This window comes from Dromaius novaehollandiae, chromosome 5, assembly GCF_036370855.1.
Source record: "Dromaius novaehollandiae isolate bDroNov1 chromosome 5, bDroNov1.hap1, whole genome shotgun sequence".
In the NCBI taxonomy this organism is placed as follows: domain Eukaryota; kingdom Metazoa; phylum Chordata; class Aves; order Casuariiformes; family Dromaiidae; genus Dromaius; species Dromaius novaehollandiae.
Genome location: NC_088102.1, coordinates 7703397 through 7721707, shown reverse-complemented (window position 1 = coordinate 7721707; position 18311 = coordinate 7703397). Strand labels below are relative to the sequence as shown.

At 45.1% G+C, this 18311-nt stretch overlaps 3 protein-coding genes across 10 annotated transcripts in view; 1 reads left to right on the top strand and 2 right to left on the bottom strand.

The window, feature by feature from the left end:
* Positions 1-329, bottom strand: part of SLC38A6 (solute carrier family 38 member 6) — a 48082-nt gene extending 47753 nt beyond the window's left edge. The window contains exon 1 of one of the 4 annotated variants that reach the window (XM_064511927.1): positions 98-329. In XM_064511927.1, the coding sequence (XP_064367997.1) occupies positions 98-241 (144 nt within the window). In that variant the 5' untranslated portion in view covers positions 242-329. The remainder of the gene's footprint in view (positions 1-97) is intronic. The other 3 variants (XM_064511924.1, XM_064511926.1, XM_064511925.1) reach the window with 3 other exon arrangements.
* Positions 320-10057, top strand: TRMT5 (tRNA methyltransferase 5). Of its 3 annotated transcripts, XR_010389285.1 has the most exons (7): positions 320-459; positions 1913-2562; positions 2662-2786; positions 4369-5023; positions 5998-6076; positions 6572-6626; positions 8766-10057. XR_010389285.1 is itself a non-coding variant. In XM_064511923.1 (6 exons), the coding sequence occupies exons 1-5, from the start codon at positions 455-457 to the stop codon at positions 6060-6062; spliced, it is 1500 nt and encodes a 499-aa protein (XP_064367993.1). In that variant the 5' UTR covers positions 320-454; the 3' UTR covers positions 6063-6076; positions 6572-7914. The 3 variants fall into 3 exon arrangements, 2 of the variants coding, with proteins under 2 accessions (XP_064367993.1, XP_064367992.1); XM_064511923.1 differs by lacking the exon at positions 8766-10057 and having other exon boundaries at positions 6572-7914; XM_064511922.1 differs by lacking the exons at positions 6572-6626; positions 8766-10057 and having other exon boundaries at positions 5998-6311.
* Positions 10023-18311, bottom strand: part of MNAT1 (MNAT1 component of CDK activating kinase) — a 124229-nt gene continuing 115940 nt past the window's right edge. For all 3 annotated transcript variants that reach the window (XM_064511929.1, XM_064511928.1, XM_026113832.2), the window contains one exon: positions 10023-10506. In XM_064511929.1, coding sequence (XP_064367999.1) covers positions 10351-10506 — 156 coding nt within the window. In that variant the 3' untranslated portion in view covers positions 10023-10350. The remainder of the gene's footprint in view (positions 10507-18311) is intronic.

The window sequence follows — 18311 nt, the reverse complement described above, 5'->3', positions numbered from 1 at the left end:
TCCCCCCCCGCGGGCTAACGGCCGCCCGCCGGGCTCCAACGGCCGAGCCCCCGCAGAGCCCCCCACCGCCCGGCGGGGCCCCGCGCCGCCCCCTCACACGCACGCTGCGCGGCGGCAGCAGCGGGGCGCACTCCGCGTCCTCGTCCGCCTCCTCATCCTCCTCCTCCTCGCGGGCGGACAGGTACCAGCCCCGCTCGGCGGCGGCGGCAGCACCGCGCCCGGCCCCCCGCGGCGGCGCCATGGCAGCCCGCGCCGCGCCGCCTCGCCTCGCCTCTGCGGGCGGCCGCGAGCAGGGGGCGGGGCCTCGGCGGCTGGAGGGGGCGGGACCGACGCTCAGGCCCCGCCTCCCGCGGCGGCCAGGCCGCACGGGGAGGCCGGGCGGCGGCGTCACGGCGCGTCGCGGCGGCGATGACGTGCCGGGGGCGCCGGCTGGCGCGCGCGGCCGGGGCTCGGCATGAGGTGAGGGCGGGGGGCGGTCGCCATGGCGACGGCGCGGCTGTGGCCTGCGCGCGGGGAGGCCTCGGGCGGGGGGGCCTCGGACGGGGGGTCTGCGGCGCGGCAGGGACCCGCACCGAGACCGAGACCGGGGCTGGCTCCCCCCGGCTTGGGGGGCCCTTGGGGCCTCGCCTGGGCCGCACCCGGCGTCGCCCTAGTGCCTTCCCGCCGGGCCCGGCATGGCGGCCTCCGCGCCCATCTGGTGCGGGACGGGCCCGGGTGCAGCGCAGGCCTCGCCGGCTGGGCCACCGGCTCCCAGCTGGAGGACGGGGAGGCCCCCCGGGGCGCTCAGGCCTCTGAAGGAGCCTCTCTGCCCCCAGGAGGCGCGGGGAGTGCCCCGTTTGCGTTCAGGCCGGTGGGGAGGGGGGACACGCTTGGCCCGGGGCTTGGGTTGGGAAGAGGAGGTGGCCGGGGGATGGAGGGAGCGCTGGCTGCACGCCGGGATTTGCGGGAGGGAGGGTGGCAGCAAGGCCCGCTCTGGCAGGCGTTGGGCACGGCCGTGTTTTCGGAGAGGAGGCCGCGTGGCCTGTTACCCCGAAGGAGAAGAAGAGGCCGTACGTGGGAAATAAGAAGTACGCTGAGAAGTCCGAGGCAGGCGAGAGAGCTGGTTCCCTTTCAGTGCTAGGTTTTGCGTGTCCCCTTACCTACCCCCCATCTCAAAAGAGAAAACTGCACAAGTAGTCAGGGGAAATGCCAGCCTTGTGCATTACCTAAATCACTGGTTCCCAACTGGCAGCCAGTGCAGAGTAAGAACAGTTTGGGCCTCTTTGGACCCTGTCTGTAATCAAGTAAACCATTTAAAGAAGACTAAAGCTACTTTTCAAGTCACCTTCCTATGAATGAGCTATGGAGAACTGTTCAGCTCCTTGAACAAGCCTTACTCGTGCTTCCCTGTACCCCCAGGAGAACGCTGCATTTAATCCATAGTCGTCTTGGCAGTTGGTGTAGCTCATGGAGCAAAGGCATTGCAGAGTGCCTGACCCTTACCAAGGAGCAAACCAGGGGGCAGAAACCGCTAAAGTGATTGTGACCACTATTGCTAATAACTGTTTTCTAGCAACCACTGCTTGGTATCCAATTTTATCGGAGGAAGAAAGGATCCAACAGTAGGATCTAGACAGTAGAATTTTTTTTCCATTTGACTTACTGGGATTACTGTCACATTTAATAGAACGAAGAGAGCTCATTGTGTTTTGGCAGGAGAGGATTGAAGTTAATGTTTACGTCTAAAATACATTTACAAAAGGACAGAAATGTGTAGTATATAATTCATAATAAGGAGTTTTACAAAACTATTGTGGATTATTTGGTTACAAATGGAAATTCTAGTTTAAGAGAACAGCAAATCCATGTGATTTGCAGCCTTTTTAGTGGAATGATTACATAATGTCTATAAAGTGAATAATTTCTCTTCTAGGACTTTATGGAGATTCGGATACTCTGCCAGACTACTGAAAACTAATCATTTTAGGACAGCTGTATCAAATACATCATTTCCAGCAGTTTGGATGCTCTTGGCGCAATATTCTGGCAGAATACCTAGACCCTTTGTAGTAGTTCAAAGAAACAGTTTCTTTACAATGCCTGAAAGTGTGGAGGATAAAGCTGATCTAGAACTGTATTCGCCACCTGCTAAAGTGCGTGGAATGACACAACTCGATAGAGAAGCTTTCAAAAGGACAGTTGTTGTTCCAGTTCTTAAAGTTAAGAAAGAAATAATAGGTACTTTGTTAAAGTCCTTAAAACATACAGTGCTACAGCGTCCTGGTCTAAAACGAGTGATTGAAGATCCGGAGGATGAGAACAGCAGACTTCTTATATTGGATCCTCATAAAGTATCAGAATTCTCATTGGGAGAATCAGAGCAAGAGGTATTAAAACAGTTTAATGTTCCTCCTGCGGTATGCAAGTATGACTTGGAGCTGACTTACGACAATTTCAAGTCGGAGGAGATCCTACGAGCAGTCCTTCCCGAAGGTCAAGATGTCACCTCTGGCTTCAGCCGTGTTGGTCACATAGCACATTTGAATCTTAGAGATCATCAGCTACCTTACAGACATTTGATTGGTAGGTAAAACAACTGTAAACTACTGTGTTTATGTATTTTATAGAACACTGAGAGGTTGCAATGCCTTAAACTGAATATTTTTTTACCCTCTCATTCAGGCCAGGTTATAATTGACAAGAATCCAGGAGTCACCTGTGTAGTGAATAAAACCAGTATTATTGACAACACATACAGAAATTTTCAAATGGAAGTGCTAGCTGGAGAGAGCAACCTGGTAACCAAGGTACACTTTTTTTCCCCATATTGTCTTAGATCTAATATACTAAAAACCAAAAACATAATTGGAAAGAAGATGTGATGAAAAATCACAATTAAAAACATTCCTTTGCATGCTACCCCTTTTAGAATGTAATCGTTGGCTGTTACTTTTACATTCATTTCTCTGGTCTGCCAAGAATAAAATCACAGCTATAGGAATCACAAAGATAAGTGGTCTTTCAAGTACGTAGCATAGATTTTTAATGAGAGGTAAAAGCAGCTAAAGTAAAGGTTTCCTTCAAGAGATGCTAATTACAAAGTTTGGGCTGGGGTTTCGGCATTTTTTGTTTTTTATGCAAAGCCAAAATGTTTAGTGCATTTGATCTAAGAAGATGCTGTATCTTTATTTCACTAAGCATTGTACAGTGGCTGGTGTAGGACATCAGACCCAGTTTTTACCACTCGCTGGCTTTGCAACTTGGGCAAGAGTTGGCCTGTGACTGTTTCCCTTTCTGTCAGCAACAAGACAGAACCTCACCTCTCTTCTATTCTGAGAGTTTTTCAGGTGAAAGCATTATTGTCCAACTGCTAAGTATTCCTCACAATGGGTTTCTTGGCTTTAGCTGGAAATTTGGCTACTGGTTTGGCCAAAAAATATTTTTCCTAGCTGGTAGCACTTTTATTTGTTTAGAAGAGAGAGTATTTGATTGCTAAAGAAAAATGTTGACTAGCTTGCTAGCATAGAACTATGCATGCACAGAGAAGGCATTTGAATTGTCAAGTCAGAAGTGACAGTCAGATATTATGCAGATGGTATTAGCTCATTAAGCATACATCTAGTATACTGCTGAGCTGCAAACTGCAGAATGTATAATACAATTTAGTATGTTTCTTGCTGGCAAAGCAAATGATACTGTGATTTGGATTGTACCTTACTTTACTTTAGAGTAACACAAGAAAAAAAAATTCAATGTAGTAGTGGAAAGGGAGCATTATCTTGCATTCTCCTCTCATCTGAATAAATATTATTTCTTCTTTAGGTCTGTTCTTAGATTGGTCATCCCAGAGTTCTGGCTTGAATCAGTTTCCAAGACTCTGTCACCTTGAGAGACAAAATACAGTATTTGTTAAAACTGCAGAATTGGCTCTGGATGGCTTTGAATTTGGCTGAGTGCTGCCATTCTTGTGCTGTTACCATTCTCAGACACTCATTTACTATGTAGACTTTAGGCTAAGGAGGGCTTGAGGCATCTTCCCGAGGTTTGTTTTCAATAAAGTAGTTGTCAACCAGTCACAAAGCTCTTGAAAAAAGCCTCAGTTTTTTTTTTTTTTTATGGTCATTTTAACTTGCTGCTTTATTTCCACCTGGTGATTGAGACATGCATAAGCCAGCTATCTGGATTGACAGTTGGAACATTCCTTATGGCTATTTCTGATGGGTAGACCTGTTTATACAAGATTCATGTGTACTATTAATGGGACAAACATCAATGTACACATTACCTTTTGATAAAGCGCCATTTTTTTAGCTGTCTTAATTACTGATATTGCTTAAACATGTCTGCAATGTGAACACAGAGGCTTAAACAAATGTTTTGGACTTTCAGGTCAAAGAAAATAATATTGCATATGAATTGGACTTCTCGAAAGTCTACTGGAATCCCCGTCTTTCCACAGAGCATGGCCGTATTGTTGAGCTTTTAAAGCCTGGTGATGTTCTTTTCGATGTCTTTGCTGGGGTTGGACCTTTTGCTATTCCAGCAGCAAAGAAAAAGTGCAGTGTATTTGCAAATGATCTCAATCCTGAATCCTACAACTGGCTTCTGCACAACTGTAAACTAAACAAAGTATATGACAAAATAAAAGCATTCAACATGGATGGCAGGGACTTTCTCCTGGGGCCAGTTAGAGAAGAACTAAGTAAAGAGCTTCCACTTCAAACAGAAGAACAGAAAACTTCTTTTCATATAGTCATGAATTTGCCAGCTTTGGCTCTTGAATTTCTGGATGTTTTCAGACATCTCTTAGTCGGAGAGCCATGCAGCACTGCTGTCCTTCCCACAGTGCACTGCTATGGTTTCTCCAAACATGATGACCCAGCCAAAGATATCCAAGAACGAGCTGAGACTTCGCTGGGAACCTCCTTGGATGGACGCTGTTCTACTTACCCGGTTAGAAACGTTGCACCGAACAAGGAGATGATGTGCATTAGTTTCCAGATTCCAGCTGATGTCCTGTACAAGAGGCCCTGCCCTGTGGAAGGTAAAGAACAGTCCTCCCAAATGGTGTTCATATTTCAGGCTACATCTTTTTGCTTTTTTCACGCGGGTCCCACGTTTTCAGTGCAGTGGGCCACTTCAGCTGTGTGACAGCAGTTCCCTACTGTGGTGTGAGCGTGGAGGTAGCTGGGAGGACTCTAAGTGCCTGTGTGTGTGCAGCAGCTGGAGGGCTTCGTGCGCTGTCAGTAACAGCGGTCCACTCCCCTGATCCCAGCAGGAGCTTCAAGAGAAGAAATGGTGGACTGGATAGGATCATCCCACAGGCTATGAGCCAGATCTTTATGCCTCAGATAGCATGTTGGGGGAGGATAGGGTATCTAACATCAAGCATACGTTTGATTTAGCTAAATATTTAAGAATTGGGGCTCAACTTTTGGCCGAGGTAGAGTGGCTTATCTCCAACTTAGTGGTCTCAGTTTTGACCTTCTGCCTAATGCTTTCAGGGACTCAGTTTAAATCTGGAGTCTATATCAGCAGAATCAGGTTATGTACAATTTAACTGAGAAATATGAGAAATATAAATATCTTTAGATATCTTCTTTTTTTTTAAGGTATTGGTCATTTCTTTCTTGAAGTATTTGTAGAAACTAGTTGGTTTCAGTGAAACTGGGCTTTGCAACATATGACGAGTGGGGAGAGGGAGACTTTCAGCCTGCAGCTGCATGAACTCAGTAGAGAAAAGGAGGTCTTGATAAGGCTTTAATGCCATGAAATTTATTTTTGTGCTATTATTGGGTAGCACTGAGATGTAGGTCAATAAGGGGTTTTTCTTTGAAAGTTCATTTTGGCACTTAGTGAAGAAAAGATTCCCTGTTATTGTCTTAGCAGCTTTCATTTGTAACAGTTAATCCTGACTTATCTCTTCCTGTTAAATCCCTTAAAGTGTTACACGGCTAATGGTTTAGTTCAGAATCTGTTTATTGTACGCTAAAGTTACTTTCTCTAACCTTTTTTCAGAGAAACCAGCCTCTAAACGTCTGCGTACCAGCAAAGATTTTTCTGAAGAGATGTTACAGAGTTGAAGATTAGAGTTATGGTAACTATCTTATTAGTTTGCATTAGGTACGCTTAGGATACCTGTAGTCTGCCCCTTAAATTATTTGAACCATGCTTGGGTTACCCACTTTAGATGTAGACATGTGTCATCATGTTACATCTTTCCTTGGTAAGCATTTGCTTCCTGCATTTACTTTTTCTTAATTGTGGGATCAATAATCAGACTGAAATTGTTGTTCTTATTACAAAGAATAAAATTTTGCTTTTTTAATAAATGTTTTTTGGTACTTTTCTCCTTTAGTGTTTCACACCCCATGATAATTCAGTAACACAGGCTGGGATAGTTTTGTGCTGTAGTTTTATTTTGATAATTTGCAGTTTGTAGCAGGACATACCTTAATGCTAACACGTGTAAGATATGAACAGTGAAAATGTTGCTTTTCATATTTCGTAGGACTTTGGAAGACAGTTTATATGTGTATTAGGAAATAACCTTTTTTACAGTATAGAATAGGATTCTTTCTTTCACCAACAGGTTTGATGTTTGAGAATATTGGATTATTGTAAGCAGATGCACAAGCAGCTCTTTGGTAAGCAAGATAACCTTTGAAAAACTTGCCCTAAGTTACAGAAGGGTATAAATAACCACACAAACTTGTGCCTGGGCTTTTGGAGTAATAAATACTTCTTAACACTAAGTGATTTAGTTGGAGTTTACTGACTTCTAACTTAGTGTTTGCCCACAGTTAAAGCAGGAAAGACTTTACTGCTGTTTGTACAGTTGCAGCTTAAGTACAAGCTTGTGTTCACACACAAGACTGAGAACTAGCACTTGGTTAAATGTTCCTCTCATCTGGAAATCTCGTTCTCCTGTGGCTTTTGTGCCTCTGCCTTCTCCCAGCTCCTCTCCTACCTCTCTGACTGCTTCTTCAATGCAGCCTCCAGATGCTGTCTCTCAGACCGGCTGCGTGTAGTCTGTATGGCTTCTGAAATCCTCTGCCTCTGATTTCCTTCTCTTACCCATCCAAACTATTATTGGGCAATGTCAACCACAAATAGTTTACTTGGACAGAGAACTCGAATCACCCTCTCAGCATCGGATAGCTTCCTTCTGTCCAAGCTCAGTGCCCAGACGCGGAGCAACACAGCTACCAGATGTTAATCACCATCCCCAGCTTTGCTGCCGTGGCTTGGTATCCTGCCGGGCCATCACTTGGGCGTGTGACCTGGTGTCCTTTTTTTGACTCCGCTGCTGTCTGGGTTCTCACCCGTACTACAGCTACGGCCTGTTATTTGTTCTGCACAGCAGCTCTGCGTTACAGGCTGTCCCTCAGCCACATAACTCCATTGTCAAATTGGAAAAAAAAAATCGTCGTCATGCTGTACTACAGTGCAAGCTGCTGTAAAGATTACAGCCCTAGCCTGCCACTCCAACGCTAACATCCCTCCACTGACCTTTCACAGGGCATCACAACAGCTTTAGCCTGTTCATCCTTGCTGTCAATGACAGTCACAGCATATCCTCGCCCTACAAGGCAGTGCTTCTCTAAGAGCAAGAGCTAGTCGCTCCCCTCTAGCCCATGATGCTATCGCCACTGTCAGTTAAATTTTCTAACGCACGGCATTGCATGCTCTCCCACGCTGCCCTCTGGGTTGCCCATAAACACTTGCAAAGCTGCTTTTGTTCTTCAGAGCCCTTCATAAGCATAGTTGTGGCGATAAGGCCTTTGACCATTCAGGAATGATGCAATCACCCTATGATTTGAGCTAACGATCCTGTCTGTTGTATATGACAGAGACTGCACATCCCTTTGACTTCTAACAGGCCCTTGTCCATTGGTTTGCGGTCCAAGCTTAGGGCTTCTTGGCCTTGTTACTTTACAGAAACCAGGGTTTCATCACCATTTTTGTGGTGTTAGGCAAGTCAGCTGTGTAACTATGATTTTCAGTACATGACTAAAGTATCCCAGAGCAGGGAAGAGGGTTTTTAGTTTATTTTTTTTTAAGCACTTACAAGCTCTGCTCACTTATTTAAGGATTACATGCAACTGTTATTAACAGCTTAACTTTAGTTTTTAATGCAAGTCAATGGATTATATTTAACGACACTCAAAACTTTTTTCCCATACTGTGTGTAGGTACCACTTTTACATATAGACCTTCTACTTTAAATAGCAAAAAGATAGTCAATGTGCACATGCAAGTTGCCTGAGTATATTTAAATGACATGTATTAATGCATAGGCAATTCTGCATTCATTAGGGTAATAAGGTGAAGATTTATAAACTGAACAGAAACCAAATCCTAGGTGAGGTATAGCTTTACCAGTCTGGGTGAGACTGGAATAGTATAGCTTCCCATTACTATTCCCAAATGTCATGTAAAGCCAAAATTGACAGAGCTGCCCAAGCACCTGGTTTCTACCCCTGAGACAGTCCTCCCTGATGTTAGAGGGTCTCCTATGCTAAGTTTTTGCTTGTTTCCTGTCCCCTCCCCCAGATCCTTGACCCCAAAAGAATTTGGCTCTTTTAGACTTTAGAACAAAGCTGAAAATTTTGTTTCTCCTCCTCCCGTAATTGTAGCTTTGTCTTCCTGCCCCTTAACGGTGGTTCTGCCATCTTTCAAGCTCCCTGCAATACGCCATTCTGCCCCAGCCAAATCTGTATCTTACAGCTGCCTGCCCAAGACCACCCCCCCCACCCCCCCCCGTTATTGCTACTCCTTCCCAGAGTCCAGAGCTGAATCCAGGAGGGCCTGCAGCTATCTCACATGTCCTGGGAATAGGAGACGTGCTGCTAGGTGTTTACGATACAGGAAATGAAGAATTCTCACTGCTTCTGGCATCTAGAGAAATATCTGAAATAGGTCTGGCAATGGTGGCAGCCATCTACCACGAGGTAAGGAATGCATAAATAAAGGGCACAGAAACTTTTAGGCCTCACCGGTGAGAGGAGAAGAGGAAGGGCGACCTTAGAGACAGCAGGCAGAAAGCAGCACTCGTCTCAGGGCTACACTACCACAGTCTGCAAGTGCTGTGAGTGGTCTCTAACGGGCTGTACGGTTGAGCCCTACAACACCCAGCCACAAGGCTTTCTGTCTAAGGTCAGGCCACCTCTACACCTCAGCCTTCTATGTAATGTTACCTGTCGACATCTATTCTGGGCACAAACAATGGGATTTCAGAGAAAGGGAGATGGAAATGTTGGCGTCTCCCTCCCCCTTCCTTAATAAAGGAAGCACTAAGTCTGGAATAGAGCTTATTCTTCACTTTATTACAAGTTAGAAAAAAAAATACACTCATTTACTACACTCTTCAGAGCAATATTTAACAACCATTAACAGATGACCCATAAAAAGTGGTCCAGGCTTTCCTCTAGAGGTGTTCATCGTCCTGAGTCGTTTCCGGTCTCCTGCAGTTTATATATATTTGTGGGAACAACCAACCTCGAGAGAGGAACCTCATCTCTGCTGTAACGGGTCTACGTTCCGCTACAAAGAGAGGGGAAGGAAGACGCAAGAGTAGCAGACTGGATGGCAAGGATCATCCCGAAAGCCAGACAAAGGGATGTTCAAGCCCCAAAAGCTCCTGAACAGTTGACAAAAAACTTGCAAACTGAGCTGAATAGGAAGAAACTAAACCAATTTTGACTTAGTTTTCATGAACTAGCTTTGTTTCAAGGCCTCTTACAGTGCTTCTGCAGGAAATCAGTTGAAAAGTTCAGCTAAAGATAATGCTTCTGTTTTCTGGACAAAGGTAACAAACAAGTGACATCAGGAAGGATCCTACATAAGAGTTGTGTCAGCATAGTTCAGAGTTTCTCATCTCATCCAGCTGGCAGGAGAAAAAAAAACACTTGTCTGAACTGGGGAAACTAGTTTTATGGGAAGAAAATGTAGGCTTGAATATTGACACTAAATGTTATAATCAAAATGGCATTTAAATGCTTGTGCAAATAAAACCCTGCAATAAGAATAAAACCACGAACTTTAATAAAAAAAAGTCTGGCTTTATTTTAAAAAATTTACAAGTGTATTTCTTTAAACCTCAAACATACACAGTTGAGTTATTCACATCTTCCATTAGATGTGGCTTATTGCTTCAGCCTCCCTCAGCAAAGTGCCACATGACTAACGAGTTTCCCCCTCCACAAAAATGTATCTACCATTTTACAAAGCTCTTGTGCAGACTTTTTTTCCCCATTTAACACTTAAACACAGCTGGTTTTACACAGAAAAGTGACTGCAGCTTAACCATTGTGCAGATGGCAACAATTTTACCCAACCTTTGCTGGTTTGACTTGCTTTCCACACCATTCAGTGTCCCTTTATCACAGGCTGAGGTACAGCGACTAACTGGGGTGCCAGAAAAGACCACTGAAAGCATCCTGTAAGGCTCGGTGACAAGCAAGAGAGGAGGTGTAGCCCCCGGCAAGATCCTGAGGAGAGGCAGCTCGAACATGGTTGAGATACCTAAAAACAAAGAGAAGCATTATTTTAGCACAGATACAAACATGTTGAATACCTGCATAGTTCACAGTACAGTAAGGTTGAGGCTGCTTTTTGGGAGAAAGGAAAGACAGATAAGCTGCCTGCTGCTAAAAGCCTAGAGTCTAATGAAAGTGTTGGTCTAAAGCTTCCATTAATTCAAAAAAACAGGGACGCTGAGGCACCGTCAGACGAGCTGCACAATCAGGGTACTGGAATAACTAACTCTCTATGGAGCAGGTTGCACACGGTGAAGTACACTCACTGGTCTGTATTTTCTGTGTTCACTGAGCGTGTGGGGAGGTGTTTGCCTTCCCCTCGACGATGTTGTAGCTCCTTCTAGACTTGCGCAGTCCCCACCTCCGAAGACAACCACAATACAAGCTTTCCTGCACTCCCCAAAGCGATCAAAGGGTTTCAGCTCTGCCTAGTTAATGCTGTGAACTCCCAAAGGCCAATTGCGCTGGTTGTTCTGAGGACAGCAGGGCTGAACTTTCTGCTCTCAGGCTTATCAATACCTAGAGCTAGTCCACTGACACCAGGAAATTACATCAGCGTGAGGCTATCGTCAGCATGCTGGCTAATGAAGCCTAAAGACTTTGCCATTAATTAAGCATCATCATTATTTTGCAGAGGCATCTCATTTTACACCAAACCACCCCGACCAAATCTGAACAAATGACATGAAGCCGAATCACGCCACATCTGTTGGCACTTGCTCAAGCTCTGGACCCTCCTCGGCCCCTTTCGGAGAGCTCAAATGCAGCCGTGGTGCACGCTGAGCTCCCGCTAAAGGTGCCTGCCTGGCGGGGCTTGAATGTTTTCATTCAGTGCAGTAACTGTAATTCTTGCATCCCACATAAGACAGATTAAGAGCAAATTCTCAGCTAGAAGTTTGCACCAAGAACCCTTCAAATATAAGAGAGACATAGGCTCTAGCCTAGCATGAGCAGCAAAGTGACTGTCTCAAATTTTAAACACCGGATAAAATACCATAAGTGAGACCTGCTTTTCACAGTTGTAATGTAAGCCACCGAGCTTCGGCTAGCTTTTTTGATTCATCACTTGGTACACGTTGCTCCTGGGAAGGTTGAGTCATTTCACCTCTGGCTTGGCAATTCAAGCATAAACTTGCAAAACGCATACAGCCTTTTATAATGTTATCCTGAGAAACCGAAAACAGCTGCACTTCTGGCAGGAAAATACAGGACCACCAGTAAAATATCCAAAACAGTTGCATCTTTTAATTTATGACCGTACACTGTTTCCATAAAGAGTATATAAAACAGGTCAGATTTTATAGGTAAAACATAATAAACAGTCATACCCATTGATGCCATAAATGTGTAAAAAAAGGTTACTTAAAAATGATTAATTACAGTTTTAAAACTGTGTTTCTTGCACCTAATAACCATAATGCACAGACATGACCAACATTTCTAACTGAGTTATTGTTGGTTAGATGCTAACGCTAAGAGTCTGAATTTGCCTCCTCCAGCCAGGTTCAGGTGAGCCCTGCGCTTTGGGTCCACTTGCGCTGGAGCAGGTCCTCACAGCCGAGGACCCGCTCTCGGCAGCGCCGACGCGGGCACTAGGGTCCCACCACCCTCAGCAGGGATCAGTCCAAAGAGAGTCTACAAACGCGGAGGCGAAGCTGGTGCCCTTTTTTAATTCTCAGGGAAGATGGTCTTAAGAGAGCTCCTGTTTTAGGAGAGAACACATTTAACAGATATATATTTTTAAGGAACATTCTTGTTACTTGTCCCTTAGTGTTTGAGGAAGAAAATTTCATCCTTTCCGAAGGCCTTTTACAACTGCTGTGGGAAATGGGAGCTCTTTCCCCCCACCAGGAGCGATAAAGGGATACTGACTGTAACAAATGATTTCCTTCAAAAGGCTGGTGTGAAACTTCCTCCCTCCTCCAAACTATACAGTCTTACGAAATCACTTCCCCTCTCAGTCAGGTTTTACATCTACCCTGTTTATTTCATTGCACGAACTTAATTTTCCAGTCGCCCATGGAGCAGTCCAGAGAAAGCAGAGGACTGATTTACATTTTTTATGTTAACAAAGGTAGGTTGTGGGTTGTTTTTTTTCCTCCCCTATTTTACTTTTCTTACACATCACTTACATAAAAAGAGGGAGGAGGGAGGCAGAGGCTATTGTTTCCCTCTTTCTAGGTCACCTGTAATTGGGGCATTGGTTTCATAAGGAGGTCTGATTTACAGATATCACAGCATTTATAGTTAATTGGTATGTGATCTCTGAAGCAGCACAAAACCATTGACAAGAAGGTTCAGAACAACTTTTACTACGGCAACCTGCATTAGTTCTACTTACTGCACGTTGCTGGCTATCAAGTGAGCTCTTTATTTTCTTGCTAAGTATCTAAGTTTAATGTTCGTGACCCATTTAATTACTACGGTGCAGCAGGCGATTGCTAAGAATCTGCCCCCCTGCAGCCAAGGGTTTTGCCGTTTTTTTCACGCTGCTCCCCCTCCGCCTTGTGCCGTGCCCATCGCACGAGGATCTCTCCGAGCTGCATTCCTGCGGTTTCTGGCGGAGGTCAGTGCATCTTTTCACGTACACCTTTCGAACAGCACCAGGAAGAAGCGCTTGCCAAGGCTTATTTCCAAAAGTCAAGCTCAGTTAGGTTCTGGAACCCGGAGGTAATTGCTCCGACTAGTTAGCAAATTCCAGCACACTAGGTCTGTTTTTCATAGGTTTATTTTAAGTACCTGTAAATCTTATAAGCAGAAACCAGGAAAGAGAGGTTTGCTTTTTCTGGTGTACGGTTTTTAATGTATCTTGTTTTTACTGAGGGCAGACTAAACTTTAAGGTTAAAAAAAGCCTGCGCTATTATTTTTGAACCAGGCTGAAGAGCCGTGTGTTCTGCAGAGCGGGGCTTCGCACTTCCCCTCCGCTGCAACGCCCACGCGCCGCTGCAGGCCCTGCCCAGACGAGCCCCTGCCCTTCGCTGCTGCCGCGGGTGCTCATCTTCCCCATTAACCTCTCCCGGCAGGTAAAACACATTGTGTTCTGTTCTTCACGAGCCTTGGGGGGAGGTCGTTCCCGACCCAAAAAAAAAAGAAATAAGTAGTTCTATTCCACTGAACAGATTTGCTGCTTGTCTGATCATCCTCAGTGGCCAAGACAGAAAGTAATGGGGCAGACATCAGATCTGGGAAATATTCCAGATTCATCATTTAAATAATAAATACTGATTGCATGAAAGCAAGCAAAATACTCCAGTCTGGAAAACTGTGTAAAACATTAGTAACACACTAGCGTGCAGTGCATTCCTCAATCTTTCTGAGGACAGTATTTTCATCGGCTTTACCGAGCCTCGAAGATAAGCTGCCAGCGCGTTATGCAGTGTCCTTTCAGAGGCTGGGTCCTACCAGATGAAAGATGCCTGCTTATCTAGAAATAAGATTCATAAGAAACTGGGTTTTCTCTAGTCTGTTCTCCTTTGAGGAGTGTGTAGTCTGGGTTACTCCACAGCCCCTTAGCAGGTAAAAACTGAGCTCTAAGCAACTCCAGTTTGTTTGAACCAGTTCAACGATACAGTCAGCCCATGCAGCCAAAGCAGAACTTGTATATAAAGTGAGCCAAGTTCATTGTTGTCCTTCATTAAATCGCCCTGGGAAATTCATTCAGCAACAGGCCTTTGCTAGGTGCTATTCAAACACAGCGTGGCTATCCCCATCTCAGAGACTGTAATGTCTAAGCTAAGACAAAAACGCGCCACAAAGCTAGCACACAAAGGAAGAGTGCCCAGAATAGCAATACATCCTTCCATAGACCAGCTATAAGCCCCACGCAAAGCCCTTGAAAGTCAAAAAGCAGTCTTTTCATCTGCTTTTAACAGATGCTCTTTGGGCACTGTCATCATAACCAGATCTTTAAAAACAAACAAACAAGTTATTATTGGTGCCAGAAACTCCTGCTGGGCCACCAGCCAGCACAGCCTCTTGCAACGTATTAGGCAACTTTAACGCCACCATAAATTTCACAAAGGATCCTCACAAGCCCCGCGACGTACCTTCTGCAGCCTTTGTTCCCAGGGCTGGAGAGCACAGATGGGCCTTGTACCAGGCCCCCAGGTCACGGCTCCCAGCCTCACGGCAGCGAGGCTCACTACCACCGGCTTCTCTTCTCCTTGGGCCTCCAGGACAACAAGGATAAACGGGAGAAACCTGATTTAGAGTTGCACTGGAAAAAAATCTTTTCCCTGGAAAGGAGTAGGTCCGTGGCTGTCTCAAGATGTCATTTTGGTTCTTAAATGTGGCTTAACAATTTGGATTACTCCGTTCAAAAGTGACCAGGAAGTCAATGAAATGGGCAAAGAGCGCAACGGGGGTTTGCTGCCAGCACTGGCCAACAGGCAGGCAGCTACCCCCGGCAATAGCTGCGGGGGCTTCTGCTGTTTCCTTGGGTTTTTTCCCTCCTTTTAAGTGTCTGTGGATAGCTCTGAGTACACACCTGCAGCAATCAGTGCGAACGTCAAACAACCGCTAAGTATGCTGAGGCTCCAACGTGACAGATCCCACGGCAGACAGAAAAGATGGTATTTGTAACCAGACGTGTTGCCTGCCAGCCTTGCAGCAGGACAAGACCACACAGAGCCCATACAGCAGTGGCACAAGGTAAAGTCAATCTAAATACCCCAATGGTGTTTTGGTTACAGAAGCCATTTGCAGAAGACAACGGAGAGCTACGATAAGCACCACTCTCCAAATCTGAAAGCCCCAGTAAGATTTCCAGCCCATTTGCAGACAGCAGGACCACCAGTCCAGTGCAGCTGGGGAGACCCTACCTTCCACCCCAAACTCAGGTCATCTCCCTCCCAGGAGGATATGGATAAGGAGAGAATCAAAAAAAAAAAAAAAAGATATCATTGCCGAAAGGTGCTGAAAGCGGTAGTCACCATCTGTCCCTCTCTCCCTGCTACGCAGCTTCACCTCTCCCTTGTGCCGGCCCTGATGCTCACCTCATCCCTTTGATAACAGAGTCAGCTCACTACAGCTGGCTTTTATTTATTTGTTTCAGCCTGTGCTGGTTTCCTGAGGGCTTAGTGAGCTGAAATAGCTCACAAAGGTGTCAGATGAGTGCTAGATCCCAGCAGAAAACAAGAAGTATTATGGACATTGCCTTTTCCATACCGTGAATTGGCTCAGCCCATTTAATATAACCATGTCCCTGGAGGTAGCTGCAGACCTATCACTTGCTTGTTGTCTTTCAGAGAGCAATGCCTGGAGCTCTCCCCATTCAAACCAGCACGTGGTCAGGTGCAGAAGGCACACTTCTACCACCTAGGCCTCAAACACAGGACAAGCAGCAGCAATTCTACTTATGGGCTAAAGTTGCCAGAATTTACTCCTGAAAGCACTGTTCGTATTATGAAAAACCTCTGGTTCCAGCAAACTTTACCTGTGATGACACTTCAAGGGGCTCACTTGAACTGATTTGTAAAAAACCCATACCTATACCTAAAGCCAAAGATGACTAGCTGTAGACACACAGAGACATGCATCAAAAAGTGAGTTTTAAAAAGTGAGCTTTTTTCCCCTTTGCTTCAGAGGGAAACCCTCCAACTGACTTCTATAAAAAGGAAAAGCTATAGTCTCATCTTTCAATAAACTCAAAATCAGGTGCCTATTGACTCTAATGGGTCTCCATTCAGAGCAGTGTATCATAACAAAGATGAAAGAAAAAGCTTCCGAATTGGGAGCGTGAGTTTGCGGCTCTTAGAAGACTTAAAACTGAAAAATAAAAGTCCTAAATGAAGAGCTCTGTTCTACCAAAAATAACTGTTCCCAGCAGAGAAGCCAAAAAACCCAACCTCTCAAATCATTAAAAAAACCTTAGGACCTGTATTGATTCCTTTTAGCCTCCTCCATGTGTTTTTTTTCCAAATAGTGATTTGCTTCAATCACTGTGAATCTCTCTGGACAAAATATACAAATTGCATGCAGTGAAACAAAGTCCTTTTTAAAAACAAAATTAAACAGGTCTGCCACATCTCCGCTGACATGGAGCGGCACAAGAGATCTGCTACCGGACACCGAAGGAGCAAAAGGAAAGTGCAGAAAAGTATTATCAGCCATGCAAGAGCTGCTCTCTGATAAAGCCTATTTTGACTCTAAAGGCACAAAGCAGTTTGAGGATGCCGAGTTATTTTTCCCTCTCTTCTTCCATTCCTTTCCTCCCCTGGTCGAAGGGCAAACGTTTCGGATCACGGCACTGCAAACACGCCTGCCTCGCCGCGGGCAGTGCCGGTGCCGCGGGGACTCAGAGCTCCTTGCTCCCGCTCCGAAAACAGCAGCTTTGGTACTTACCATTCAGCTACTGCAGCAGCCAATAAAAAAAAAAAAAAATCTCTGTAGTGTTTAACATAAAAACCAAGGCACTTTTATTTGATGTTTCACATAAACTGTTCCCTCTTCTAATGGTGAAACATACCTAAGAGATATCTAATTACCCATATCGGAGATTTTATTACAGATTACCTATGACATTGGCGAGTACAGCTGTGAATCTTGCAGCAGAAATATCTTTGAATTCAAAGTCCAAGAAGCCATCCTCATCGGACTGCAGGACATGAAAGCAGAGGGGAGTGGGGCGAGGAGAGAACAGAATCAAATTTTCCCACATTAATTTCCCTGAAAACTTCCTCTTTTTGTCAGGAAATCTGGACTCCAGAGACCAAACCTTTTCCCTGAAAACCCACCATACTGGGGGAGGGAATGGAGGAAAATTTTCTTGCAACAGCTATTCTTTGACTAGATGTCAATGCTAGTAAGTAAACGCATTGTGCAAAAACCTACTCTTCTACTATAAAAAGACTGAAAGGAGGAAAAGTTTCAGGCAGCACCTGGCCTCCAGCATTTTTATAGCACTGCAATTCTGCTGAGGCTCTAATTTTCAAATAGATGAAGTCACGTTTATTTAACACAAAAAAAAAGCATTTACCTTTGAAGCAACCGAGAAGCAAGTGCTGTTGCCTAAAGGTAAGTTTTAGAAGTATGCAGAAATGAATATGAAAGAGAATGCAGAGGTGTCTTCTGGCCCACAGCATCTATCAGATACAAGTCTAAAAGAAGTGGATGTTTTAAAGCATGAAGACAAGAAACTAATGATGAAAAATGTTTTAGGAAATAAAGGCAGCTTTGTACTGTTGCGGCCTTGTGTGCATTTCCTACGCTTTCTACGCTGCAGGCTGAACAACAGTCTTGAGATACCACTTGCAGGCTGGTGCACAGGCAGAAACACAGGTTTCTGTAGATCCTGCCCTCATGGCTATTTTTGGACACCTCCAGTCCCACCGCGTGGTCTCATCCAAGAAGGCTGCAGCCTTGATTTAATTATTTCACGTGGTAGGAACTATGGATTTGGAGCACACAACCCCCCTACCTGATACCCACTGACCGATCCCCACCTTCGATGGAGCTGCACGCACATCCACCTACACCTGCAGGCAATATGTTAAAAACGTTAGCAAGTCAAATAAACCTCTTTTTCCACTGAGGAATTACGCAAGCTAGAGATTTCCATTCAGCAAGAATTCATGTGTGCAAACCCAGAGCATGTCTGAGAGACATGTTTTGCGTTTCATGCGAGCACAGGATTCACCACGGGTGTCTGCATATTTAGTTGGATAATAACCAAACGCTATATTTAATCAAGTCCCCCTAACATTCGACTGGAGAGCACCACTTCAGACCGTAACTCAGTTTTAACCCTAGAAAATGTAAACACCAGTGCAAGCGTGCAGCCATTCCCATCT